This window comes from Emydura macquarii, unplaced genomic scaffold, assembly GCF_026122565.2.
Source record: "Emydura macquarii macquarii isolate MOO-44397 ecotype Brisbane River unplaced genomic scaffold, CSIRO-AGI_Emac_v2 contig_2452, whole genome shotgun sequence".
Lineage (NCBI taxonomy): Eukaryota > Metazoa > Chordata > Testudines > Chelidae > Emydura > Emydura macquarii.
In genome coordinates this window covers 2,137,806-2,165,253 of record NW_027132589.1, presented here as the reverse complement: position 1 = coordinate 2,165,253, position 27,448 = coordinate 2,137,806, and the positions used below count along the sequence as shown (strand labels likewise).

The window sequence follows — 27,448 nt, the reverse complement described above, 5'->3', positions numbered from 1 at the left end:
TTTTTATAGTTCAATACCAGCCTAAGCGGGTACCCTTTCCCCCCGCCGGGGACCTGCTTAATTGCAGAGACTGCAGGAGAAAGAAGCCTAGCAAGAAGACCCACTCGGATTCCTTTACGTTGGGGGTAACTAGCGTGAGCAGGAGAGGAACCAAAGCGATCAGAAGGGGAGGGGAGGAGGGTGTGCGTCGATCTTGTTTGAAAGCTGTTACGTTCGCTGAACCTCGGCCCACATCGAGCCAGCCTCCCCGTTGGCTGGCACCACATCCACCGCCTCCTGCCTGTGCCAAACCCTGCTGCAGTTCAGTTCAGACAGGCTCCTAAATCCTCCTCCACTTTCCTAGCCTACTCGGGGCGCGACTGTCCCCCTTCCCCAGAGCCCGGGCGGCAGCAGCAGCTCACCGATCTGGGAGGGCGTCCCAGGGGGAACTGGGTTTTCTTTCTCCCTCCTCTGCAGATCACATGGCTTGAGCGCGGCGGTGAAGGTGCCCGGGGACTGAGGAGGGGAGGGGGAAGGGCTCGCTCGGTCCGGCTGCTCCCTGCAGGGGGAGCCAAGCTACCGCGTAGGTGCCGGGCTCAGGTGCTGCTGCCGCTGTTACCTTTACCTCCGGAGGCGGCGTCGGCCGGCTTTGCAGGTTGAGGCTGAGGCTGCCGACAGAGGCGCAGACGGAAGGGAGCTGGGAACGCTCCCCACCCCTTCCCCGGTACGTGCAGCGGTGCGGGAGCCAAGGCTAGCTGCAGCAGCCGCCGCTGCCGCCGCCTCGGGAGAGAGGCGCCGCCGCCGCCGCCGAAGCTAGCGCAGCGGCTCCCGCCGCTTCTCCCGCCGCGGGGGAGCGTCTCCCCGCTTGGCGGAGCCAGATGTGCGGGGCGAGGGGCCGGAAGGAGCCACCCAGCCGGGGCCGTGAGCTCTCCTCTCCGCCGCCGCCGCATTGCCCAAGGGCCCCTTAGCGGGGCAGGGAAGCCGGAGCCGAGGCGGCTCCGCAGAGGCTCCAGAGGCCGGCTGTGCCCTGGCCGCGAGCCGGGCTGGGAAGCTGGGACAAGGGCGGCTCGACGCCCAGGGCAGGGGGACCCCGGCCGCAGGCTGCCCGGGAGGCATCGCCCGGCGCTCGCTTTGAATCGCCCGGGGTCAGAGCGCGGCCGGCGGCAGCGGCGCCTTCCCCCGCCCGTCCCCCCCTATGTGAGGCTCCCTCCCGCATGGCGATAGACCGGCGACGCGAAGCGGCCGGCGGAGGCCGGCAGCTGCCCGAGGAGAACGGCTCCCTGCCGGCCGTGGAGGCGGGATCGGCAGCGGCAGCGACGCCGGCGGTGGCTCCCCCGGCGGCCGCGGAGATCCAGACCCTGCCGCCGCCGCCGGCCGCCGGCGGGGCGGGCAGCCCCCTGCTGCTGGACTACGATGGCTCGGTGCTGCCGTTCCTCGGGGGGCTGGGCGGCGGCTACCAGAAGACCCTGGTCCTGCTCACTTGGATCCCGGCCCTTTTCATCGGCTTCAGCCAGTTCTCGGACTCCTTCCTCCTGGACCAGCCGGACTTCTGGTGCCGGGAGGCAGACGGGCAGGGCAACGGGACGGGCCACTTGACCCGGGGCCCTGCTAACCACAGCCATAGCGGCGGCGGCATGCTGGGACCCCCGGTGCTGCCCACGCCGCCGCCGCCGCCGGAAGACAACGCCAGCCAGTGCCACTGCCACGAGTGGCAGTACCGGATCAGAGCCGGCCTCGTCCAGAACGTCGTGAGCAAGGTAAGGAGCATGGGGGGGCAAGAGACTTTCCCCACCCCGGGCATCCCCACTCTCTGGCATCCCTTCCCGCCACCCCCTTCCCGCAGCGCGCAGCTCCCCCGCTGCACCCCCGCAGCGCTGCTTGTGTGCCGGGGCTCAGCCAAGTCCGTTGTGGAAGTGGGGAAAAAAAACATTCCTTGAGCCCGGGCGCCTCTTTCACTACACGTTAAACCCGGCTTCTTTGCCCCCCCCTGCCCCCCCCCCCCAGCTCATTGACACAAGCCAGCCTCCCAGCTGCCTAGGTTGGTATGATGAGGGGCTGAGTCAGCTGGAGGACAAAATGCCCAAGGTGGGTTTGAATGTGGTATCATTCCTGCGGGGGAGAAGGGAAGGGTCACTAAAACTTGTGCTCAAGACGTCCAAGAGGGAAAGCAGGCCAGGCAGCAACTAGCCGGTGGCTGGGTCACATGCTTCTGAACCCTTATCTACTTCCTGAGTGTCATTCTGTATGCATTTGGTTTTTTTGACTCCTCGGAATGGGACGGCTATGAACAAGGTGTATTACTGGCAGGTGTTGGTCAAACGTTACACCCAGCTGTGTCACTGAACCTGAATCCCCACATCTCTCCTGAATGTAATTCAGGGCCTCTCCTAAACTCCACTGCCAGTGTTGCCAATTTTTGTGGCATATATACATCCGTTGAAGAATAGGTTGGCACCACTGGACTTGTCATGAAGCATTTGAACCCACACATCTAGAAGTGAAAACAATCAATAACTCATTAGCCCCTAGCCTTGAATAAATCCCAAGCTTCTGTATCCTGATGTACTCTTTGAACTAGCATCTTTAAAACCTGAGCCCTTTTCCCTTTCCTAGCTCTTCTAATATTATTCCAGATATCTGTCTCAGATTTGTGTTTGAATGCATTTTTGTTGTTAAGTTACAAAGTTGTGTGGGACAAGAAATAGGACATGGGTTCTCCAGTCAGGTTTTTTTTTTCCTGATATACTAATCCAGTCTCACAGTTTTCACTGCTAGCACTAATCTCTCCCATTTCTCAAGAGCTACAAATCCATTGGGCTAATAAAAAGACATGTAATAAAAGCTTTCTACAATTGTATCATGGTTGTCACCAAATGACAGCAAAAAGAAAACACTTTTAAATAGAGACCCTCAAGTTATTAAATAGGCAGGCAGTTCCTGTACCAATGCAGCATACTAAGTAGATCAGTTTTAGATTACACAACAAGGTTCTTTTCTACAAAAGCTGTTCAGGGTGGTGGTTAGTGGGAAACGTAGATTTGAGAATCACACAACTGGTGTGCATGCACTGTAAAATGTCTCTTTTTTTGGCAGTGTATTTAGTGACGGAATAAAGAAAGATGTATGCATTTTAGGTATAGAAATCATTCTAGTCAAAAGGAAAAATGTATGCTTCTTGCTTTGTATTGCGTAAAGTAATCCTGTAAATCATAAATATAGTTTATAGATAAAGCTATAATGAACTCTGATAGCATTTCCATATATACTAATTAGCGTGGTATATAGGATCACTTTGCCTTTACACCCGATGAATTTTTAATATGTTTGTTAGCAGCAGCGCAGAAGTCCCTTTTGTACCATTCATATACAATTCTCGTTGATATTAGTAAACAACTGTAGCTCATGAGATATAAAACGAAAATGTTACATCATGAGAGCAGTTCTCTTAATCTCAAACCCCCAATGCTCAGCAAAAAAATTAGTTCTCACATGGGAACTCTGTTTGGATTAACTGTGCTGCATTGCTTTCCCCAGCTAGACATGCAGTAATCAAATGACCAGTGTGGTTGCTCTTTCTTGCAGCCAGCACAGGCTCATGTCGGTTATTGGAAATCATTTGTTTTTTAGAATGTCCCTCAGAAGTGTGCATGGTGTGAAAAAAGCAACAGATATAAAGTGAGCAAAATAAACCATAGAAAAATTCACAAGCACAATGGGTCAAAAATCTGTCATCTGCCTTCTGCAAAGCGAAACACACACTGAGTTTAGTGCTATGTGATATAAAACTGTAAATCTGAAATTCAGTGTTTGATGGGGGCAGATTTTCTTCTGTTATGACTGGAGACTGAGCTATGTATATGTTCTACGGCAGTGGTTTTTGAACTGTGGTCTGCAGACCCCTAAGATTTCCAAAGGGATCCGCACCTCCATTTTAAACTTTTTAGGGGTCTGCAAGTGAAAAAAGGTTGAAAACCACTCTTCTGCCTTAATCTGGGAGACAGCAATCCTAAAATACTGTGTGTGTGCATGCACCCATATAAAACCTTATTAAAATGCTGAGAATCTTTTGAAACTTACTGTGAAGTTGACAATGAAAGGAGGAAAGAGCATTTCCTCTATCCTATAGCCAGTGGCTCTCAACCTTTTTCAGACTATTGTACCCCTTTCAGGAGTCTGATTTATCTTGCATACTCCAAATTTCACCTCACTTAACTACATGCTTACAAAATCAGACCTAAAAATACAAAAGTTTCACAGCACACGATTACTGAAAAATGGCTTACTTTCTCATTTTTACCCTATAATTATAAAATAAATAAATCAGACTATAAATATTGTACTTACATTTCAGTGTGTAATACATAGAGCAGCATAAGCAAGTCGTTGTCTGTATGAAATTTTAGTTTGTACTGACTTTGCTCGTGCCTTTTATGTAGTCTGTTGTAAAATTAGGCAAATATCTAGATGAGTTGATGTATCCCCTGGAAGACCTCTGCATACCCCCAGGGGTACACGTACCCTTGGTTGAGAACCACCACTGTAGGCTATAGCAGTGTTTTTAAAAAATGCATTCCTTGGAACAATTTAGAACAGAGGGCAAATCGATTTTAATGGATAAATAAACAGCTGTGGTCCCTGCTGTCTTATTGAATAAAAAAACAACTTTAACAGACTTCAGGGGGATTTTTTAAGTGTAGTTTTTATTTTTGGTGTGTGTTTGCTTCCTAAAACTTGGCAGATCTTTCCCACTAAGCTGTAATACCATATAATCACAATTATGGCATTTTCTAAGGGTCAGGATGCTTCTTCAGTTTTGGTTTATTACAAAGGAATGGGGAAAACATGTACACAACAAGGCATCATTTCGCCTTGACTCAATCTCTATCTCAGGTGAATCCATGGTGTTTTGACTTAACTGGGAGCAGGATTGGGCCACAACAGCTAATTCCCATATAGGTGTTCTAGCTTCCTTTGTAAAATGGAGCTGCACTGACTGATTCAGAAAGATGGATGCTGAGGTCTCCCTTCCCTTTCCCCCCCCGCTAAATAAACTTGCTCTTATTACACAATGTTCCGATCTATCTAAATAGCATTTTATGTAATGTATCTTGGACTAATATACACTCAGCTGTGCAGTAGCCAGGGGGTTATATTGAAACAGCACACAGAGAGCCAAAAAAGTGTAAATCAAAAAGGCACTTTAACTGGGCCAGTATATCCCCTATTTTTAATCTGCCTTGTTTCCAAATAATAGAGGAAGAAGAGTGAGCTCTGTCATATTTGTTTAAATTATCTCAGCTGTAAACTTATTTATGTTTTTTGGTGCAAAGTGTATTTTGAATTTCAAGTTACTTTTTGTTTGTTGCTCTCTACTTCTTTTGTGTGTGTGTTTGGAATGTCACCTTCGTTTGTTCCTCTCTGGCAGGCAGTTGTCCCTTAATTAAATGGGTCTCTTTGACTCGCTTTCCTCACAGTATCTTTCAACAGATTGCAGCCTCTTGCCCTATATCATGCCTGGGACTCGCAGGGTTGAGGTCCTAACACTTTCAGCACAGCTTTTCACGGTACCCATTTCTGCCTCTTCTTGGGTCTTTGTTAGGTTAGCCGGTTAATCAGTCTGCTGCAGAACATGCGTTTTTCTGTTGGTTTCCTGGGACCATGCATCTTTCTTTGCCTTTCCAATATTCTTCAAGAAAGGCAAAGCTGGTCCTGGCATGATCGAAGCACTGAACTCTTGACTGAGTCACAGGGGGAGCTGCTTTTGAAAGTGCTGTCAATCATCAGGAGCTGGAAACAGTGGTACAGGACGCACAGCTTATTGTTTAACATTGTTGAAATAATTACAAAGAAGAAGCTGGCTACATAATTCAACCACAAGAATCTCAGTGGCTGTATTAAATCACAGATCTGTGTTAATGTCCTGATTCAGTGCATAAATCATGGACTTCAGCATGATACTTAAATTCATCTTCTCTAGATTTGTTTTGAGAACTTGGACCTGTTTTTCCCCCTCACACCATTCTCTTGTTTTGCTTAGAGATTAGATGCAAATTTAGATTTGAGTGCTTCCTGTTCATAAGTGTCCTGAGCTGAATACATTCTTGACACACACAAGTGTCAGTAATGATAATACCTACCCCTTACATGGTGCTTTTGTGCCATGTCCTCAGCTTCTAGTTGTTCCATGCATCTTTGGTTGGTTTTCTCCTCAATGTCTTTGTTGGCCTTGTGTCTTGGGTAGGAGCTCTCCTCCACCTCCTTGTTTGTTCTTGACTACAGTTTGGGCTGCCTCAGTCTCCCTGATCTGCAGTTCTGCCATCAGTCTCCAGTGCTCGCGTTCTTCCTGGACTGCCAGGTACTGCAATCAGACCACTTCCACTGCAGTGTTTTCCTCTGAGGTTCCTGCCTCTGCAGTGCCTGAGGCAGGAGGGTCTGTGAATGCCTGATCAAAAGTTATGAGCAAAGTTCTCAGTTCCTGACCTGCAATTTTCTTCTTGTGGGATATTCCCCTCTCTTTACAAGGTCTTTTTTTATCAAGACCATCGTGTCTCTTCTTTAGCCTTTAAAAGCTCTCAATATCAAGTTTAAACTTTTAACAGCACTGGGTTCTGATCTATAAACCCAGTTGACCTGTGGCAAGTGAATCCTGCTGAGATTACGCCAGTGTCAAGCTGTCTGGAGTGGCTCAGCAGCATGAGTACCAGCCTCAGGGCAGACTGTTAAGAAGCAGGGCACAACCCCCAAATTGGTTGTGAGTTCTATACTTAGATTTCACCAATCAGGTATCAAGTGTGAACTGCTCGGCCACTACAACAGCCTCAATATGGAGTCACAGACCGTCCCCTAGGGCACTTCGATCCATCTTGCCCAGGTAAGCTTGCTTTTGTGATAGATGGTCCTTTACATAAAAAACCACAACAATATTCAGGTTACTCCCAGTTCCAAAGGACAAGTCACTTACCTTAGTCAGGTGGACCTCGGATCTCACACCAAAGACAATGCTTGTAGCCAATCTCATAATAAATTAATTGAAGATTTATTAACTAAGGAAAATGAGTTATTTACAAGGCTATAGCAGATAAACATACACACACAAATGAGTTACAATCTTAGGTTCCAAAAGGTAATAGAGGTTTCGGTAATATGCAAGCTCTATATGTCCTCTAGGGTTAACCCAGGCTAAGCGGCTGGGGATCCCCTGGTTAGGCTTAGAAATCTTGTCCTTCCAAAGTCCAAGCAGCACAGAGATCTGGTTTCTTTCTGTCAGGGATTTTTATTCCCTACCCCCAGAGCTCAAGCTGATAGGATGAGTCCTTGTGTAGATTTCCTCTTCATGGGTGTGGGAGGAGCAATCAACAAAGTCAATAAACCACTGATGTCTATGGGCTGTCTTCGGTTGAACAGGAGATAACACTTCCTCTGGCAAACTAGTATTCCACACTTGGTAATGCTTCTCTCCTGACTGGGGGGGTTACAGTTTGGGCAAACATTTTTATAGTTACAAAGCAAACACTTAAATATTACCTTATAACACGGGATACAAATGATATAAGTGAGATTAATTCAATTTATAAACATTTCATGAAGTCTAAACAGATTTTTAGAAATCAAATACCTGTTTTGCCAATCCTAACACACCGGTGAGCTAGACTGGTTTCCAGATATGTATTTCTCAGTGTCAGCTGTGCATTGGGGCCTTGGCATGAGCTAGCACCTGGTCTGCCAGCATCACAATCTCCATTTTGCAAATGGGAAAATTAAGGCGCAGAACACTGACATGACTTGCTTAAGGTCACCATAGCATTAAGGAGGAACACAGTGGCATTACTATACTGAAGTGAAATAGTTTTGAGACATTGACATTTTTTTTGTTTTTGTTTTGGTTGGTCAGATGAAATAAGTTGAAGCTGCCATGTTTGTGAACATATCATGGATAGTGAGTTCTAAGGACAGTAGCAAATCAGGTTTAGATGATGTAGAGATTTAGATGATGGATCGCTACTGAGGGCAATGTGCCAATAAAAAGAGGGCGCTGCAGAGAATTCTCCGTAAAAGGAATTTGGAATTTGCTCTTTGTCCTCTTTAAAGCCTGCGTCTGTTAACCTTCTGGGTGCTCTTGATGTGATGATTTGTAGTGTGAATGCAAATTTGTGTAATGGGCACCCAGAGCAGAGGATGGGCAACTACTGAGACTTTAATGCATTGAAATAAAAAATGGCACAGTTCAGAGGGTTGTTAGCTTAGACCTTCCATTTCAGTAAATAATTGCTAGTGAGAGATTGATTACAAGTAACTTCTTTAGCTTTAATCAGACCAATTATTAAATAATACTTCATGGCTGGTCATAAGTGGATCCCGGTTATTTCTACTTGTCTCTTGCAGAGGCTTATCCATGCTGCAGCTCTATTCCCTGAACCTGTGGCTATTAATTTTCTTTGGGCTTGTGTCTGCAGCTTTCCTAGGTAATACTGCATGATTTACCTACCAGCAATTTATTTAGTCTTCCCTTCTCTTATTTGGCTTGGCTGGCATTTTTTTGCCCTTCCCCTCCCCTCCGCAAAAGGGGAACTCAGACTGGGCTGTCTCCTATGCCTTGATTCTGGGCCGTGAGAGGGTTAGCTGGGAAGAGCAGACTTATTTTGATCTCTGTAGCGTGTATTTAATTCACTCTAAGTACTCTGCCCAAAATGACAGTGTTTAAAAATTACCATAATCCAAGGCACTTTTAGAACAACCTATATGACAATAAATAAGCAGCTTGATGATAATGGCCACCCAAGAGCAGGCCACTGTATCTCTTAAGTAAAATCCATCTTTTTTCCAGAAGGGCTCAGTCTGCAAGGTGGCAAGCACTCATGAGAGGTGATGTCTTCCCTCTGACTTCAATGGGAGTTTGTCACGTTTTGGGGTGCAACCCAGACCGGTGAGTGGTCGTCACTGGTTGTCCTGTAATCCTGGGTGCCTTGAAATGCTCTGTTGCTGTAACTCCCTGTCTAGACGCTCCCAGCCAGCATACAAGCATGCAGTGAGTGTCTGTGTAGTAAGCAGTCCTGGTTCAGCAACTCTGACTCCAGTAGTTTGCTTGGTACACTACAGCCATGCTCTGGTCTCCACCAGCCTTGGTTACGACTAGCCAAGTGAGCCCAACACATCCCCAGTCCCGAATTTCCCCCCAACCATGTGCCTGAAATGTTCAACCCTCTCCTGGACCAAACAGAGAACTAATAAGAACATAAGAATGGCCATACTGGGTCAAACAGATTGCCCATCTAACTCAGTATCCTGTTTTCCCACAGTGGCTGTTGCCAGATGCTTCAAAGGGAATGAACAGAACAGGGCAATTAGTGAGTGATCCATCCCCCTGTTGTCCAGTCAGCAGCTTAGGGACATCCAATGCATGGGGTTGCATCCCTGACCATCTTTGCTAATGTCCATTGATGGACCTATCTCCATGAATTTACCTAATCCTTTTTTTGAACGCTGTTATAGTTTTGGCCTTCACAACATCTCCTGGCAATGAGTTCTAAAGGTTGACTCTGTATTGCGGGAAGAAGTACTTCCTTAGGTTTGTTTTAAACCTGCTGCCTATTAATTTCATTGGGTGATCCCTGGTTTGTGTGTTACCTGAAGGGGTATATAACACTTCCTTCTTCACTTTCTCCACACCACTCACGATTTTATAGATCTCTGTCATATCCTCCCTTAGCCTAAGCTAGTTCTAAGATGAAGATTCCCAGCTTTTTAAATTCATGTCACATTGGAAGTTGTTTCATAACGCTAATCATTTTTGTTGCCTTTCTATGTACTTTTTCCAGTTCTAAAATCCTTTTTGAGATTGTGTGAAGTTCTGTCACCCCGTATTCAAGGTGTGGGCATACCATGGATTTATATAGAGGCATAATTATATTTTCTGTTTTATTTTCTATCCTTTTCCTAATGGTTTCTACCATTCTGTTAGCTTTTTTGACTGCTGTTTCACATTGAGCAGATGTTTTCAGAGAACTAGCCAGTCACTCCAAGATCTTTCTTGAGTGGTAATCGCTAATTTAGACCCCATAATTTTGCTCGTATAGTTGGGATTATGTTTTCTAATGTATGTTGCATTGCACTTATCAATGTTGAATTTTTTCTTTTTTTGTTGCCCAGTCACCCAGTTTTGTGAGATCCCTTTGTAACTCTACACACTAAGCATTGGACTAACTATCTGAGAATTTAATATCATCTGCAAACTTTCCCACCTCACTGTCTGCCCCTTTTTCCAGATCATTTATGAATATGTTGAACAGCAATGGTTCCAGTACAGATCCTAGGGGAAACCCACTCTACCATTCTCCACTGTGAAAATTGACCCTTTATTCCTATCCTGTTTCCTATAGTTTAACCTGTTACTGATTCCTAAGAGGATCTTCCTCTTATCTCATGACTGCTTACTTTGCTTAAGAGCCTTTGGTGAGGGACCTTGTCAAAGGCTTTCTAAAAGTCCAAGTACACTGTAGCCGCTGGATCACCCTTGTCAACATGTCTGTTGACCCCCTCAAAGAATTCTAATAGATTGGTGAGACATGATTTCCCTTTGCAAAAGCCATGTTGACTCTTCCCCAACATATTGTGTTCATTTATGTGTCTGTTAATTCTGTTCTTGGCTATAGGTTCAACCAGTTTTCCTGGTAGTTACTGGCCTGTAATTGCCAGGATTCCCTCTGAAACCTTTTTTAAAAGTTGGCATTACATTCACTACCTTCCATTCATCTAGTATAGAGAGTGATTTAAGCAATAGATTACACACCATAGTTAGTAGTTCTTCAATTTCATGTCCAAGTTCCTTCAGAATTCTTGTGTGAATACCATCTGGTGCTGGTGTCATGTCAGTCTGGCTCAGTTCCTCAGATTTGTCACCTAAAAGGAATAGCTCTGTTGTGGGAATCTCCCTCACATCCTCTGCAGTAGAAAGCATGCAAAAAATTCATTTAGCTTTTTCACAATGGCCTTGTCTTTCTTGAGTGCTCCTTTAGCACCTCGATTGTCCATTGGTGCCACTGATTGTTTGGCAGACTTCCAGTTTGTGATGTACTTTAAAAAAATGTTGCTGTTAGTTTTTGTCTTTTGCAAGTTGCTCTTCAAATTCTTTTTTTTTTTTTTTTTTTTCCCCTATCTAACTATGCTTTTACATTTGACTTGCCAGAGTTTCTGTTCCTTTCTGTTTTCCTCAGTAGGATTTGACTTCCAGTTTTTAAAGGATGTCTTTTTGTCTCTAACCACTTTTTAAAATCTGTTGTTTAGCCATGGTGAGATTTTTTTTGGTCCTCTTACTGTTTTTAAAATGTAGTGTATACATTTAGTTTGAGCCTCTATTACAGTTTTTTTAAAAAGAGTTCTTTTAAAGAGTCGGTACCCTGCAGCTTGCCACATTAACTGGAGTTAACAATTACTTCAGTTCAAACATAGCACTAGATTGGTGTAGATTAAAATAACCTGTCTTGTTTAATAAACTTGTTTTAGGTGATGCCAAGTACAAGAAATAAAGATAGAGATGGTTACAAGCAGATAAAAGTGAAAACATGCATCTAAATGTCAAAAACTTAATTTAGCAAAGTAAAGTCTTTGTGTAAAATGGTTTCTGTCACCAATTATTTTTTGTCCAGCATGGCTGACTGTTTCCCAATCAGGACCTTCCACAGAAGTATGAGGCACTGGTTTCCCTTGCTTTCTTAGGTGACGGATCAAGATGGAGTTTTTCTCTGTCCTGTATATTCCCAAAGAATTGTCTTTGTTCACAAAGTTAGGAAGGCCTTCTGGAGATTTCAGTCGCCTGGGTCTCTCTGGGGTGTGGGAGCCATGTTAATTCTCTCTCTCTCAAGTTCAGGCTCAAGACGGCCCTTGCTGGTTTGCTTGGTAGCTTTGTTTACGGCTGATATGTAAATTGAGGCAAACCCACGTTCCTTTGTGTAGAATAGACCTGTTTGTTACTTTACCTAGGTTAGGCTGTTGTCTTAAACATGTTCTAGTAACATACTAAGGGAATTCATAACTTCACAAATAAGGTTAAAATATGCATTTTACAAGAACATTAATGACCAGTGTGCTATTAGTTTTCTGATGATACCTTATAAGGCATATTTTGTACAAACATCATTGCAGTAGTGTGTACGGTATGAATAAAGGCATGCTTAGGGTCACAGAGTTGAAGGAGCTTAGCCTGTCACAGGTGTGCTCAACACCTTGCAGGATTGAGCCCTTTCATACCTGGGGAAAACAAGGTTGGCTTTGCAGCATGCCCAGATGACTCGCTGACATGGACTCTGGCAGGCTGGGTGGGGAGGGAATGGGGGTTTGAGCACAGGGTGGTGGGGAGGAGACTGAATTCCAAAGCTTGAAGGCCTCTCGCGAGAACCGTCTGCCAGCATCTCGACCTTCAGTTTAATAAGGAAGATCAGCACAGTCATCTCTGCTACTCTCAACAGCAGTAGTTTCACATCAGATGAGTCTTCGTGTAACAAGGTTACAAATCATTTAGTGCCTTTATAGGATATAACACCTTGATCTCCATCCAGCAATGAATAGTTGGCACAGATGTGAAGCACAGGTGTCATGTGCTTTCAGGAATAAACTCTATCCTGCACCCACTCTAGTATCTGAATGGTTTCAATGTACAGCCCCATTACGGTTATCTCAACGTCATAAAGACCGAGGTGATTGTACCAAGGTCTACTCATATAAAGGAAATGATCACGATGTCCTTTCCAGCCATAGATGGAAAAAATATATTTTGGGCCACTGCTGCTCTCTGAGTATTCAGAAGCAGATCAAGATCTGATAAAATACCTAACTTACAAACTTGTTTTGCAAAAGTTGAATTCATTTCTTTAGTCAGGAGATGCTGATGTAATATTTGCTACATCTTCTGGCTGCATCCCTCAACTGCCAATGTTATCTCAGTCTTGTCAGGGTGAACTCTGAGACAGCTAGCCCTTATCCAGCCTCTTAAAGATACTGGTTCATTGTTTCCACTGTAAAAGTTGGTCAGAAGTGATACGGATGAAAAATAAGCTTACTCCTTCACATAGCACAGGAAGGCGGGGTCACCCAATTAAATTAATAGGCAGCAGGTTTAAAACAGAGAAAAGGAAGTACAGTAGCACGTCACACAATGCACAGTCAACCTATAGTTCTCGTTGCCAGGGGATATTGTGAAGGCCAAAACTCATACAGGGTTTAAAAACAAAAACACACAGACATGTTCATGGAGGATAGGTCCATCAATGTCTACTAGCCAGGAAGGTCAGGGATGCAGCCTCATGCCTTTATTGTCTCTAGCCTCTCTTTGTCAGAAGCTGGGAGTGGATGACAGGATGAATCACTTGATGATTGTCTTTTCTTTTCATTCCCTGTGAAGCACCTGGCATTGGCCACTGTTGGAAGACAGGGTACTGGGCTAGGTGGACCATTGGTGTGACCCAGTAGGGCCGTTATTATGTTACCAGCATATTAAATATGCCACGCTCTCTCTCACTATCTCAACGGCCTCATACGCACATTGAGTATGAGGAATGACAAAGCAAATTCTTGCGGTACATAGGATGAGTTTGAAAATTACCCTGAGAGACCCAGAGGAAAGTAAGAGTGACCATTCATTCCTGTGGGGCGCTGCAGATGTGTCGACAAAACCTTATATTTAGAGTTATCCAGAACAGTGTGAGAGAAATTGGTAAGGTGCTTATTTGTGCAGTTTGACACTTGACTTTAGATGTGTTCAGAGTCATAGTTGAATTCCCACCAGATCTTTCCAGAAAAGATTATGTAAAAACAGCTTTTATAGCAATTACTGCCATGGAGAAAAGGCTTAAAACTGCAATTTTCTTTTACAATAAATTAATTTTACAATCAGAAAACACTGTGCATGCTCTGAGAACTTTCAAGCCATCACGAGCAATTCACACAAAGAATTAAATAATCTCTTAAACTTGTTTCAACTAGAGGGCATGTTGGAGACTCAAGGACCAGGAAGAATTCACGATCTCCTATTATTAGAGATAGCACAATTGCATACTCTGTTGAAGATTTTCTGGAATTACTGCAGAAGGAGTCTGTCCTGCTGCTGCTCTTTCTGGAGCTCTACCAGATGCCTCAGCATGTCAGACTGATCCCTCAAAATATGCAACATCTCCTGGTGCGTATCACGCTCCTGCTCCTGTGCAGATCTTCTGTGTTCCATATCCATGTCTAGTTTTTCAGACCAGGACATCCTTCAGGCTCTGAACCCTGTGTCAGTAGCCATGGAGGTGTTCATTAGTTTGCTGAACATGTTATCCCGTGTTTGTTTTTTTTCCACTTCCTAATCTGGGAAAGTTTTTCAGCAGGAGTTCTACAAGGTGGGCCAAAGGCCGAGGTGTCGACTGTAAGAAAAGCAAAGCACAAAATTGCCATTGTTAGCTGACCCAAAGTAGTAAAAGAAATGTTCCAATGTAAAAAGAACTCCCCTTCATGTTCACAAGGCAAAGCCAGACCCGCATTCCAATCTGTATGTGTCGGACTGGTCGGAGTGGTGTTCCAGGCGTGGTAAGAAAGGGGCCCTGGCATCCATTAGAGAGGTCTCATTAGCACTAAACTCCACAGTCCACACTTGAGCAAGGAGAGGGATCACCGGGCTCCCCTGTAACATCCCAAGGACTGTTTTGGGAGGAGGTGGGCAAAACAGTTTAGAGGACGCTGCAGGTGAAGCGTAGTGGTAGAAGACATAGGGCAACCAGTGTCATGACCCACAACACCCATAGCAACAATAACATGACTAGGAATTGTCTTGTGTAGCCGCCCAGCAACACCATCCACGGCAGAGGAATAGGATGGAGTGACTATGTTGGTTGAGTATTTTAAACTTGTGCCATCTTCCTTAGGTGGCCATGTGTGATATCAGTCTCCTGAGGGTAACACAGGTGGAAAGGGAAGATTTGCTGCAAGCATCAGGGTACAGGCCTGACCCTTATGTTGCTATGCTGTGTCCCATGATGATGGCTGCTCATTTAATAGCAGAGTGGCAAGGTAAAGTCTCTTACTGTGGTCGAAGAAATAAGCCTGCCCTCCCCAGAAACCTTCTGCAAAGGATTACAGATTACCTACGTGAAAGTTTCCTTGAGCTATCCACAGAGGATTCTCGGCGCATACCTCTGCACATAAACAGTCTGTTCCAGGGGTAACCCTTTGCTGAAGTTTGCCAACACACAGTAAGACACTCCCCTCAAAAACACAAACTCCTTTTAAGAAGCTGGACTGGGGACATACCCGCAAAAAAAATAGTTGCCACTCTCACTCGCCAGATGTGCCTTCCCCTGAATCTCAATCAGTGCTGCTGTCCTTTGTGTGGCTGAGCTGCTCTGGGGTAACAAACAGGTCCTGGCTCTCAGGGAGAATGGATGTGCTGCTTTCCTGCAACTTGCTCCCCTCATCTTCCTCCTTGTCCACAGAGTCCTCCTCATTCATTCTGGACTGGGATTCTTCGGAGGTATCGATGCTGCGTGGTGGCACAGTGGTGGGGTCACCACTGAGAATCACATGCAGCTCCTCGTAAAAACGGCATGTTTTGGGCAAGGCGTCAGAATGGCTGTTAGCTTCCCTAGTTTTCTCATAAGCCTACCTTTGTTTTTTTTATCTTAACGTGGCACTGCTGCCTGTCCCTGTTGTGCCCCTTCCCCAATATGCCATGAGATATCTTCTCGTAGATATCCAAATTTCTTTTGCTGGCTTGGAGCTGAGCCAGAAAAGACTCTTCACTCTACAGGCTGATGAGATCCAAGACCTCAGGTTGACTCCAAGCTGGAGTGTGTTTGGGGCATGCAGCTGCCATGAGCAGTTCAGCTACAAAGCTCTCTCCATGCTGACCAAACAGGAAATGGGAATTCAAAATTTCCCAGGGCTTCAGGAGAGGGGCTGTTTCCTGTCCATGTGGGCGCAGTGCAGCAGAGTGCGAATGTCCAGAGCGGTCACAACAGAGCATTATGAGATGCCACCCATAGGCCAATGGTGTCGATTTATGTTGCGCTCTGCCTACATTGACGCTAATTTGACCCATGGAATACGACTTTAGTGCTATGCCACTTGCGGAGGTGGTTTTATTAGATCGACTTTTACCACGATTTAAGTTGGCGGAACTTACGTGCCAATGGAAACTCATACTTTTAGGGGGTCGACATAAGTGGCGTTATGTCGACCTCCATTGCCAGTGTAGACCAGGCCTGAGATGATATTTTGGGTGGCCTAATTGTCAATGCAACTTTGTTTTCTATTGAATAAAATCAGGAATATTTCTCATTTATTGTAATTTTTTTTGCGATTTTCCTGAACCAATTTTTTAACTTAAATTTTCTAAAGCAAGTCTTATGCAAAACTAAAGTTAGAAAATACTAACATGAATGTGTAATGCTTTTGTGTACCTTGTTTTCTGCTTCCTATTAGAGCATGTTCTTTACCTTTTTGTCTATCTCACTCTCCCTGTCTCTCCACATTACGTAGTCTGTGCTTGGTACAATTGTTCTCTTGCACTCCCACAGTTATAGTTTTTCCTTTATTTCTGCAGTGTTGCTCGCACGCTGCGGTGTTTTCAATGTGTAATTACATAATTAATTAAGCTTGCTGGGATCCTGACCTCTGAAATCTTGCTGTAATGGAATGTGATCTAGCAACTTGGAAAAGAGCAGAGATGACTCTGTCAAAATAAATAAATACATTTTTTGAAAATGCATTGTTTCAAAGTCAATGGCATCAGGTTTTCAATTTGTACACTGGATTCCATCAGATTGCCTTCTTAGGATATGTTCCCACTGCAATAAAACACCCACAGCTGTCCCATGTCTGCTGATTTGGTCAGTTCTGGGACCAAGCCTGGCTGTCTAGACTGCAGTTTTATAGCCCCACAGCCCGAGCCCTGCAAGCAGTGCTTAGTTTGTGCCACAGCTGAGCCCTGGCATCTCTAGACTTGGCAGTTCATAGCGTCGGCCCCTTTGGGCTTGCCACGTCAGTTATGAAAGTAAAAAAAAGCCTTGATCTCCGGCTCCCGTTTCATTAGAAATTAAGCACTGCCTGCAAGCCCAAGTCAGTTGACATGGGCCAGGTGCAGGTGTTTTATTGTAGTGTAGACACATCCTTTAGGCTCCAGCTGCTCAAACACTAAGGGAAGAGTAGTCAATTGGTGGACCTCGGGCTAAATCCGGACCACCAGATGCTTTTGAACGGACCCTGAAATCTTTTTATTTATTACTTATTATGAATATTTCTATTATTTTCTCTGTAGTGTGAATCTTGACTATACCTTCACCATAAAATTTGGACCTTGACAGAAAGTAATTGACTACCCCTGCACTAAGGTATACATTTAACTTTAAGCACAAGTGGGCCCCCTTGACTTAAAAGGGATAAAAGCCTACATCAGGGGTTCTCAAACTGGGGGTCATGAGGTTATTATGCGGGGTCGTGAGCTGTGAGCCCCTGTGCATGCTGGTAAGGATGGCATGGCATTGGGGGGGAGGCGGAGGGTCATCACAGCCTGAAATATTTTCAAAGGGGGTCCCAGCAAAAAAAGCTTGAGAGCCCCGGCCTACATCATAGTTACTTCAAATAACTTTGACATCCTTCTCTAATAAAGTTTGTCTAAGCAGGATCCTGTATCCTCTCATTCAATTTACTTTTTTTCTGGTAATGGCGAATAAAGGAGGAAAAGGAAAATCTGAACAAAAGTAAAATTGGGATTGAACCATATCAGATTATGTCCATAGATATGCAACGTAGTATTTCATATTGGGTGAAATTCACCCCTGTGCAGGGGGCTATTGCAAAGCATATGCTCCACTTCAGTCCCACTTCAGCTCTTTTGCAGGCTTTCTGCACAGCAGGGGGAGGAGGCAGGAAACTTCTCCCAATGTGATGTTATGAACCGTAGTAACACAACATATTATGTTAGTATTCTGTATAGGTTCATGTGCCACCCTCATCACTGCAGTGTCTGAGCACCTTCCAGTGTGCATTCATTCTCTCTCTCATCCTCTCCCCAAGGGGAGAATTGTGTGTGCAGGATAGTGTTCTGTTTTTCATAGAGGTTTTTTGTTTTCTTTTTAAAATTACAGCTGAGTGCACGCCAAAGGGGCCAGTTATCTTGTTGAATTAAAATAAATGGACTCGACTCACTCACATCAAGGTAGAAAATACCATTTTCTGAAATGTTTCTTTTAGATCCACTAGCAACAAAGTCAAAAGAATAACGAATGCTTGTTAAAATGAACAGGAATACTGTACACTGGAAAACATGACATCACTAAATGGGATTAGCATTGCAGAATATCAGTGGTTTTCAACCAACAGTGCACACCTCCATTCGAAATTTTTTAGGTGTCCGCAAATGAAAAAAGGTTGAAAAACTCCTGCAGTATATAATGTGACTTATCTGAAAGACTCTGCATTTGTGCAAACTTTTTAGAGTGTACAATGTACTCTGGTCCTCCCAAAATGTGTCTCAACTCTAGACATTTCTTCAAAGTCTTTTTTCTGATTAAATGTCTCCTCTTGCTCTACAGCATTTAAAAATTGGTGAATCTCCTCTCATCCTTTGTCAAACTAGGGTTCTCATGCATTTACACAATGCTACAATATCTGAGTTGCAAATATGACCAAGGATTAAAAAACAAATAAAAGCCACAGAAACGTATGTTGGTCATAAGTTTTATAAAAACTTCACTATATTCACACAATTTTGAGATGACTTTAAACCTGACAATCTGTTTTAAAGACACTCTTTCACACTTAAAAGGAAAATTCTATCATGCATAGAAAAATAAATATTGAGATTTTGGGATATACTTGATATTTTTTTTAAACTAAAATCAGGACTAAAATGTGTTTATTGAAAAGCAGCATCCAGTCATATAAATTACTTTAAACATTTTTTTTTGTTTTTTTTAAATACTGCTAGCCGTTAGTTTGTTAGGGCCTGATCACTTATCTTTGAGTAATTTTACTCATGACATTATTATGCCATTGTGATAAATGGTTCTATTCACATAAGTAAGGTTTCCTCACATGAGAAGATATTTGCCGGACCAGCTCCTTAATTTGCTTTAAAAGTCAGGTGGAATATTTTGATCTCTTCCTGGAATTCAGGAAGAACACTTTAAAAGCATTGATGTCTATTTTTGGTTTTATCTTTGGGAGTTCTAGATATTTTTTTCTCCCTCCCCATCTCCACTCACCTTCATTCCAGAAACTATAATCTGCAACGTACAAGAGAGCGGTCATGACCCAAAGAATTAGTAGTGAGAGAGATTTAAAGGGTGAAATAGAAGGCATCAGTTGAACTCAGTTGGACACTCTGATGTTTGAAAGGTCAAGCACTTCTCATCATGAATGTTAAATGTGAAAATAGATCAAAGCCTTACATTACAGTTGGCATTTCCAAGCTTCCTGCTGGTATCAGCCCATCTTTCTTTTGAAAGGACATATTTTTGAGAGCCCTTCTGAGAGCAAACCAGTTTCTATTTCACTTCAACCCTTTCTAAGTTGTGAATATATGGATTCATTTAAATATTCACTTGTTTGAAGAATGGTAGCGTTCAAAGGGTTAAAAACTTGTTCAGCAATCTGATGAAAAGAGATTAATATTTAACTAAAATGTTAGCGCTTTAAATGTTAAGGCTCTCTTTTATGATTGTTAAATTGGTATTAAAATAGGTCTGAAAAGTTGTTTAACTTTATGTCCAGTTGTCACAGAGCCAGTGCCACAAAAATGTTATTTTGTTTAGAACACGATGGTCATCAGCGGCTGAAAACTGAGCAATGACAATTGTAAAACACTGTTTTTCCAGTACATTTCATAGTTGTTTCCTGGTGATACATGCTTTTGCTCCCAGAAATTTCATGTTGCTGGGATGAGGGAATTAGCTGCAGTTGTCTTTTTTTTTTTTTTTTTAAATGTTTGGTGCAAGGATAAATCAGTTTTGTGATACTTGTGTAATTTTCTTCATAAAAACTTTTAATATGAAGATGCAAGCTTACAGCACAAAAGACTGGATCTCTCTTCATGGGGTTATAGGCTAATGGTCAAAGGTACTTTCCCCCTTGTGTTTTTTCAACTGATTGCTCCCTGGGGCGTGAGGAGAAATAACTAAAGAGGAAATAGTCATCTTAGGCTATGGCTATGCTAGAGAGCTTACAGCAGTGCAGCTGCACTGATGTAGTTCTTCCATTGTCTTAAATAATCCACCCCTAATGAGTGGCGGTAGCTATGTCAGTGGGAGAGCTTCTCGCACTAACACAGTGCCATCCACACTGGCGCTTAGGTTGGTGTAACTTATGTTGCTCAAGGGGATGGTTTAATCACACCTCCGAGCGACATAATATATACTGACATAAGTGGTAGCGTAGACATAGACTTAGAAACTCAATGTTCAGCTGTTTGTGCAGTGCAGTTTACATACTGGGTTTTTGTAAACGTCATAGATACACATAGAAGAAGAATTCACATTAATGAAGAATTCCATTGAACTTTAAAGAGCACAGAGGCCTTTGGCCTAATAGCAGAAAAGCAATATTCGATGCTGCTGTGTAGCAGGCAGGAGCCCTGGGTTCAGGAAACAAATGTGATCTGTTTACTTTCTGGGCTGGTAGAGATTATACAGATCATAAAGGAAATGGAAAACGTGATTCATCTTGCAAGAACTTACATACATGCGTAACTGTTAGGCATCTGTGTGAGTGTTTGCAAGATTGGGGCCGTGGTTTGGGAGAAGCGCACAATATTGCTGACCTCCATTGTTCAGAACTCATGAGTTGGGCCCTACACAATAATGAAATTAGCTTAAAGAATCATGCAATTTTAAAAATAAATTTTGGGTGGTTTTATTTGCCTTCTGGATTTAGGTTCAACATTTTCAAGGTTTTCTTCGTAAGTATGTGAGCTAGAGACTGCTTTTTAAAAAAAAAAAAAAAGTGGTATCTCAGATCTTCACATAGTCGTGGCTTGGGCTTTAAGAAAAATACCAAATATTGCAAAACTTGGATTGAAATCAGACTGCAAAATACTCAGTACTTTTTGAGGAAATAGAACACGGGGATCTGGTGTTCATGGAAACTTGAGGCAAAGTTATTTTAAATGTCTGTTGTAAGCATCATGATAGATCTCCAAGGGCTTTGATGTTAGGTCAAGATCAGTGTTGACTTTATTGAGGTGAAAAAGAGAACTTGATCCCACCAGCTGAAGGGGCAGGTAAATTGCCTAACCTCTCTATCCCAGAAGTGGAAGTCTCATATTTTTGGGGTGGGTGAATTCTCAGATGCCTGGAGGTAAAGAGATCCCTGCCTCTGAAAATAAAATGGAAGGTGAGAGAGAAGTGGGAGATTGATGAATGCTACTATGATTAATTTAATCCCTTTGAGTATTTAGAGCACTGTTTATGTGACATATGATTAACAAAGCCGTATTGGCAATGATTGCATAATTAGTAAACTTTCTTCCTCTTTCTCATGAAAAGCGTGCCAAATCTGTGATCCAATGCATTTACCTCTTACAGGAGCTGGGGAGCAACAAAGCTGCTGCCAATGTTTTTAGCTGCTCCTGATAAAAGTGAAATCTAAGAGTAACTGATCTTTTTTAGTGCCACGGTACTAGAATTTCAGAAACTCTTTTACATGCCTAAGATCTTGCTGGGATGGTCAGTGGATTGTTTGAGGATTTTTCTACAGCATAGATTTCCAATATACTGATGATTGAGTTATCAAGACCTTGTTCATTTTTATAAACTTCCCCGTTTAATTGACACCGCCATTGAGCAAAGATATTTTTTCTGATGGTTCAAGAGAAAGAAAAGGGTTACTGTATTAAAGCATAGACATGAACCTCACTTCTGTTGTTAGCTGTAACTAAGCTTTGCGGGTGGTGCTTATATGCGATGTCAGAGACTGCTGCACCCCTGAATGTGCTAGGTTTGAGTGTACTGGAGAAATATAATGTGGTGTTTTTTCCTGAACGAGGAAACCATATCTTTGGGCAATTCTGTAACTGGGGATGAAACCATAAGATCAGTACAGTCTAGAGTAATGCAATTGACAAGTCACAGAATCCGTGATGTACCAAGATGGGTGTGGGGGGGAGGGGTCATGCCCTGGATGCCAGTCTGGCAGGGGCCGCCGGCTGGGCCCTCACCAAACTTTGCTCAGGCGGGCCGCTGTTGTGCTGCCTGATGACACCAGTGACAGTTGCTTACATCTGAGTATCCTGGGCTGGAGCAGGAGCCCTTCCTCTCAGAGTGCCCGCTCTTCCCCAGAGGCGGCTCCGCTCCAGCTTCCTGGACTGTGGGACTGAGGAAGCCAGGCAGCAGGGGATGGAGGATTCCCTCAGTAATGTGGTCAGTAAAGGAGGAGGGTGGGCCAAGGGGCTGGCCTGGATTCCCTGGAACCTGCTTGGGTGGGGGCTGCCCCCAGGCCTCCTGCTGCAGGGGCTGAGGCTGAAAAAGCTACCTCCTGAAGAACCCAGGAAAGGCAGGTCTGGGGGCTGCGACTCCCCCCCCACCCCCCTCCTAGAGCTGTACATAGAGGACCCTAGCCAGGGCTTCCAAGTTCCCGGACCCATCTGGCTGGGCAATTAATGACACAGCTGCGGATGGGGGATTACCTCAGCATTGCAGTGTGGTAAGTACAGGAGGGTGGGAGCCAGGGGGACTCCTGGGTCTGGGGGGCATGGGCTAAGAGCTGGATGGAACCTGCTTGGGTGGGGGCTGCCCCCAAGTCTCCTATGGCTGAAAAGCCATCTCCAGCCCTGAAAAGGAGGGGAGGGGCAGGGCTGGGGACTGCAACATCCCTCCCCCGTCCCTAGCTGCCCTGCCATCATAGGAGACCCCGGCCAGTGTTTCCCAGCATGGCTGAGGGGGCGCCTTTCTTCCACCAGGAGTGCTATTGGCACTGCCGGAGGCTGTGGCTGTGCTGTGGCTAGCTGCTACTCGTGGCATGCAATGGGAATGGCCATTGCCGCCCAGCAGGGAACAGGGATAACAGGCAGCGCAGCAGCCTCCGTTTCGCTAAACCCCCCAGTCTGACAGTCCTCCTGAGCGCCCCCAGACCCATGCTGTCCACTGGCTCCACAAAGCTCACTTGCTTGAGCGCTCAGCGTGAGTGTCAGGCCAGCGTCCTCCTGACTCCTCCGACTCCTCCCACCCACCAAGAATCCCATAGAACTGCCACCCCCCCACACACCCCTCCACACAGCCAAAGACTCATCTTTTGCCCTCTCTAGGGGATCAGCCTCCCCTTTGGCAAGGCCAAGATTGATTCCATATTTTTAAATCACATCTGATGGGGATGCTGCAGCTGGTCCTGGCACTTTGGTCCATTGCTTAATTCAGTCTTCCTGGTTCTGACAGTCATGGAGGCACTAAGTAGGAGGCAGCAAAAGCTGGGGGGCAGCAGAGCAGGTTCTTCTGTTGGAAACCTCTATTTTCAGATGCTTACAACAACTTTTTGTAAAATGACCTTTTGAGGGTTAAACAAACATCTGTTACTTGAGGCAGAGGTGATTTATTTCAAGTTCTATTGTGTGCGACATGGGAGAAGTGAAGCTAAAAATCAGCAGCTACCCAACACACAAGTTGTCAAGTACAGTTGATCAGATATTTGTTTTCTGATCGTGTTTGGTCCTGTACAAAGTAACGGTTTAGCCATTTCGTATTGGCTAGCTGGCTTTTCTGTGCAGGGAAATATTGCCCGTGGGTTAGGTAGCACTCTGGATCTGGGACCATGTCTGCAAAGAAGTTGAGTGGCGCACAATGGAGGAAGAGAGAGGCTCTTGCAGAGAAGAGGAGGCTGGGAGAGCAAGTAAAGTTTTCAAGAATATTTTTAAGCCTAAAAGAGATGAGGAAAATGATCATGGGCACAAAGAGAGCCAGAGGCTGGGTGCAGAAGAAGGGAGCAGCAAAAGTACTGAAGTGGAAGAACGGCTAGAGAAACAGCAACCAAGTGCTGAAGAAGTGATTGATGAAGAGGAAGAGCAGGAAGCCATCGATGAGAATGAATATCAAGAGGAGGCTGATGAAAGCAATGAGCAGGACACAGGTGAGGGTGATGGACTGGAATCACTATCTGCACACCAGCAGCAGGATGTTAAAAAAAACATATCTAGCCTTGGTCCATAAAGACATCCAGGGGTGCCATCTAAATTGAGAGATGCTTTGATCAAAACAGGATTGACAGCATTTCAAAATAAAGAAGCTGAGCTGCCTAGTGGCGACTTCAGAAATAGAACCCGATAGTTGACAAAGAATTGGTTCATGAAAAGGCAGACCAATGGAGAGGAAGTGACTAGGACCTGGCTGGTTTATTTGCCTTGACGAAAAAATTTGTTCTGCTTTTGTTGCCTCCTCTTTCCAACTTCACCTGCAAATTCTAGGTCATCATTTGAGAAAGAGAGTGGGTTCAGTCAGTGGAAAAAAGTTGAAATTGCGTGAAGACAGTCCATGGCATCGACAATCTTTTTGTACATGGAAAGAAGCAGAGCGTCGATTACACAGTAATGTAATGGTTGACAATACTCTTAAAAAAACAGATTCAAGATTAAAAGAATCGTTGGAGGGAAGTGCTCCAGCAACTACTGGATGTTATGAAATTACTAGCTACCCAGAACTTACCTTTGTGTGGCCATCATGAAAATATAACATCAGATGAGACAAATCCAGGAAATTTTTTGGCTGTTGTAAAATTCCTTGCCATGTATGATACTGTAATGGAAGAGCACCTCACTTGGGCAAAGAAGCATCAAGGCAAGGTGGGATACCTTTTCCTGCAGATACAGAATGAGTTCATTTCGCTTCTTGGAAATGAGGTTCGAAGTCGAATGCTTGATGAGATTCGAGAGGTGAAATACTTTGGGGTGGTAATCGACTCAACACCAGATGCCTCGCATATTGAATAGGTGTCTCGAGTTATTCGTTACATTCATCCTAATTAGGAGAAAGAGCTAAGTAGAAATTTGAGAAGCCTTTCTTGGGTTCACTGAAATCTCACAGAAGGATGCTACTGGTTATGAAACCTTAATTCTTGAAAATCTTAATTCAGATGGCCTTTCTTTTGAAAATTGTCGAAGTCAAATGTATGATAACGCAGCGGTCATGAACGGTCACATCAGTGATGTTCAGGCGAGTCTGTTAAATTGAAAATACAAAGCTGTATTTATTAACTGTGATAACCATTCCCTAAATCTGGCTTGTGTGCATGGTAGTTCTGTTGATCCAATTGTCATTACCTTTTTTGGAACAATTGAAGCCCTGTATGTGTTCTTTGTGAGTTCCACTGGTCATTGGAAGAGAATGAAGGACAAGCTAGAAGTTTCCCTGAAACGCAGGTCAGAGACATGATGGAATGCAAGGGAAGACGCTGTACACGTGATATGTCAGGGTTTGGATTGTCTAGTTGAGATGCTTGGAGAAATGAGAACATGGAGATGAGGAGCAAAGCTCACAGTTTACGGAATAGTCTGTTGAATTTTTCCTTCATAGTTCTACTTCCATTTTGGAGTAAAATACTTGGAAGAGTTAATATTGCACAAAAAGACTCTCTAAGATCCAGAGATGACTACTAAAGAATCTGCTGCTGACATGGAAAATCTTGACCTTTTTTGGGAGGAGAATCAGGATGGAATAGTGGAGGAGGCCATTGTAGCTGGTTTCCAAGTAGCCAAAGACTATTAAATTCTCACAGAACGTAGAACCAGGAAGAGGAAAAGGATGCCTGGAGAAAAAGCAGAGGATGCAGGTTTCTCTCTGCAGCAAGAATTGAGCTGTGTGATGTGCTTGGTGACTGAGGCTTGGACTACATTTACCTCGGCAATTGACGGGAGTTACGCAAAGTATGCAAAGAACTTGCGTAACTCCCATCAACTTCTGTGCTTCTCTTCTGCACGTCATCTTCACTGCATTTCGCCACTTGAGGAGGTGGTTTTAGTTGTCGACTTCTGGATCGACTGAGTGGGTCTTCACTGACTGCTTAGTCGATACAGATAAGTCAATGTGATAGAGGCGACTTTGCCGCTGTCACTGTAGATGTAGGCTGACAGAATGAAGGAGGAAATGAGGAGCAGGTGTACCCACCTGCGAGAATTTCACAATCGATTTGGATTTTTACTCAACATGAAGTATCTTTTCAGTGCTGATCTGGACCTCTCTTGATTGAAAGAATATTGCTACAATTTTGCAGCTTTTTATGGACCTGATGTTGAGGCAGAACCATTCTATCAGGGTGCCTTGGACTGTCGCATGCTGCTTATGACCCGCCAAGAGAGTGACATCGCTATGCCATCAAGTGCAAAGGAACTGCTAGAATCCATTATGATGTATGGCAAAGATGTTTTCCCAAATCTCCAAATCACTCTAGTTTTGTTGCTTACTGTGGCCATCTCAGTGGCTTCTTGCGAGCGGGTGTTCAGCAAGTTGAAGATAATCAAAACCACCTAAGGTCAACAATGAAACGAGTACCTTTCAAACCTCGCTTTGCTTTCTATCGAAAGAACTGTTTTTGAAAGTGTCAAAGCTGACAGTGTTCTAGATAAGTTCGCTGAAATCAAAGCATGAAAAGTTGTTTTTAATTATGAGTAATACAGTCAGTTCAGTTTTATTTTCTAGTCTTCGTATTGTGATTTTTTGTGACTTTAAGTATTGCTACAAGAAGGATGGGGGGGGGGGCAGGGGAGAATGCAAGCATTGGCCCCTGGGTGCTGGAGACCCACAGTATTCCACTGCACAATCTAACAAGAACCATAAAATCAATAAATGACTTGGAATTGCACCATTTTCCCATCTCTCTAGCCACAGTAGAGACAGAGCAGATGATAATAGCAGTTTTGCTCAGAGGATGCCTGCAGTACTTCTAGCATGTCAAAGGCGAGCTGTAGCTGATATGTTTTATTTAACAAGCTTGGGGGTGGGGGTGCAGCCTATAGAACCTACAATAATGCATCTGTTTTTAAAAGACACTGACTTTTATTGTGTATGCTGGTTGGAAATGGGGTGATGGGGAGCCCCATAGTACTAAGTAGCAGTGTTATGGACCATTCAATCTAAAATGATTGACACACACGCACAGAGGTATTTGAGCCTTTGCCATAGTGACCTGGGGCAAGTAACATAACTTGTGTGTGCCTGCCTTTCTCTATCCATAAAAAGGAGACTTACTTCCAAAGGGTGTTTATGAAATGTTGGGATGGCAGATGATGATATACACACAGAGACAGGTAGATAATACAAATGTTAACACATCACCACATCATTGAACATTGAAACATCAAGCTTTAAAAAATCAGGACATTTGAGAGGTTAATTCAAAGGACAACTTTTTGGGCATGTTACAAGCATCTGCAAATAGTGTTACAAATGCTGGTTTTTTTGGCAACTCTAACTATGGCCCTTGCTAGCACTTGCTGTATTAAACATGACATGAAAAATTTATAAAATAC

General features: G+C 44.1%; 1 protein-coding gene across 3 annotated transcripts in view; it reads left to right on the top strand.

The window, feature by feature from the left end:
- Positions 1-306: 306 nt before the first annotated feature.
- Positions 307-27,448, top strand: part of SLC22A23 (solute carrier family 22 member 23) — a 166,003-nt gene continuing 138,861 nt past the window's right edge. For all 3 annotated transcript variants that reach the window (XM_067562610.1, XM_067562612.1, XM_067562611.1), the window contains exon 1: positions 307-1,736. In XM_067562610.1, coding sequence (XP_067418711.1) covers positions 1,194-1,736 — 543 coding nt within the window. In that variant the 5' untranslated portion in view covers positions 307-1,193. The remainder of the gene's footprint in view (positions 1,737-27,448) is intronic.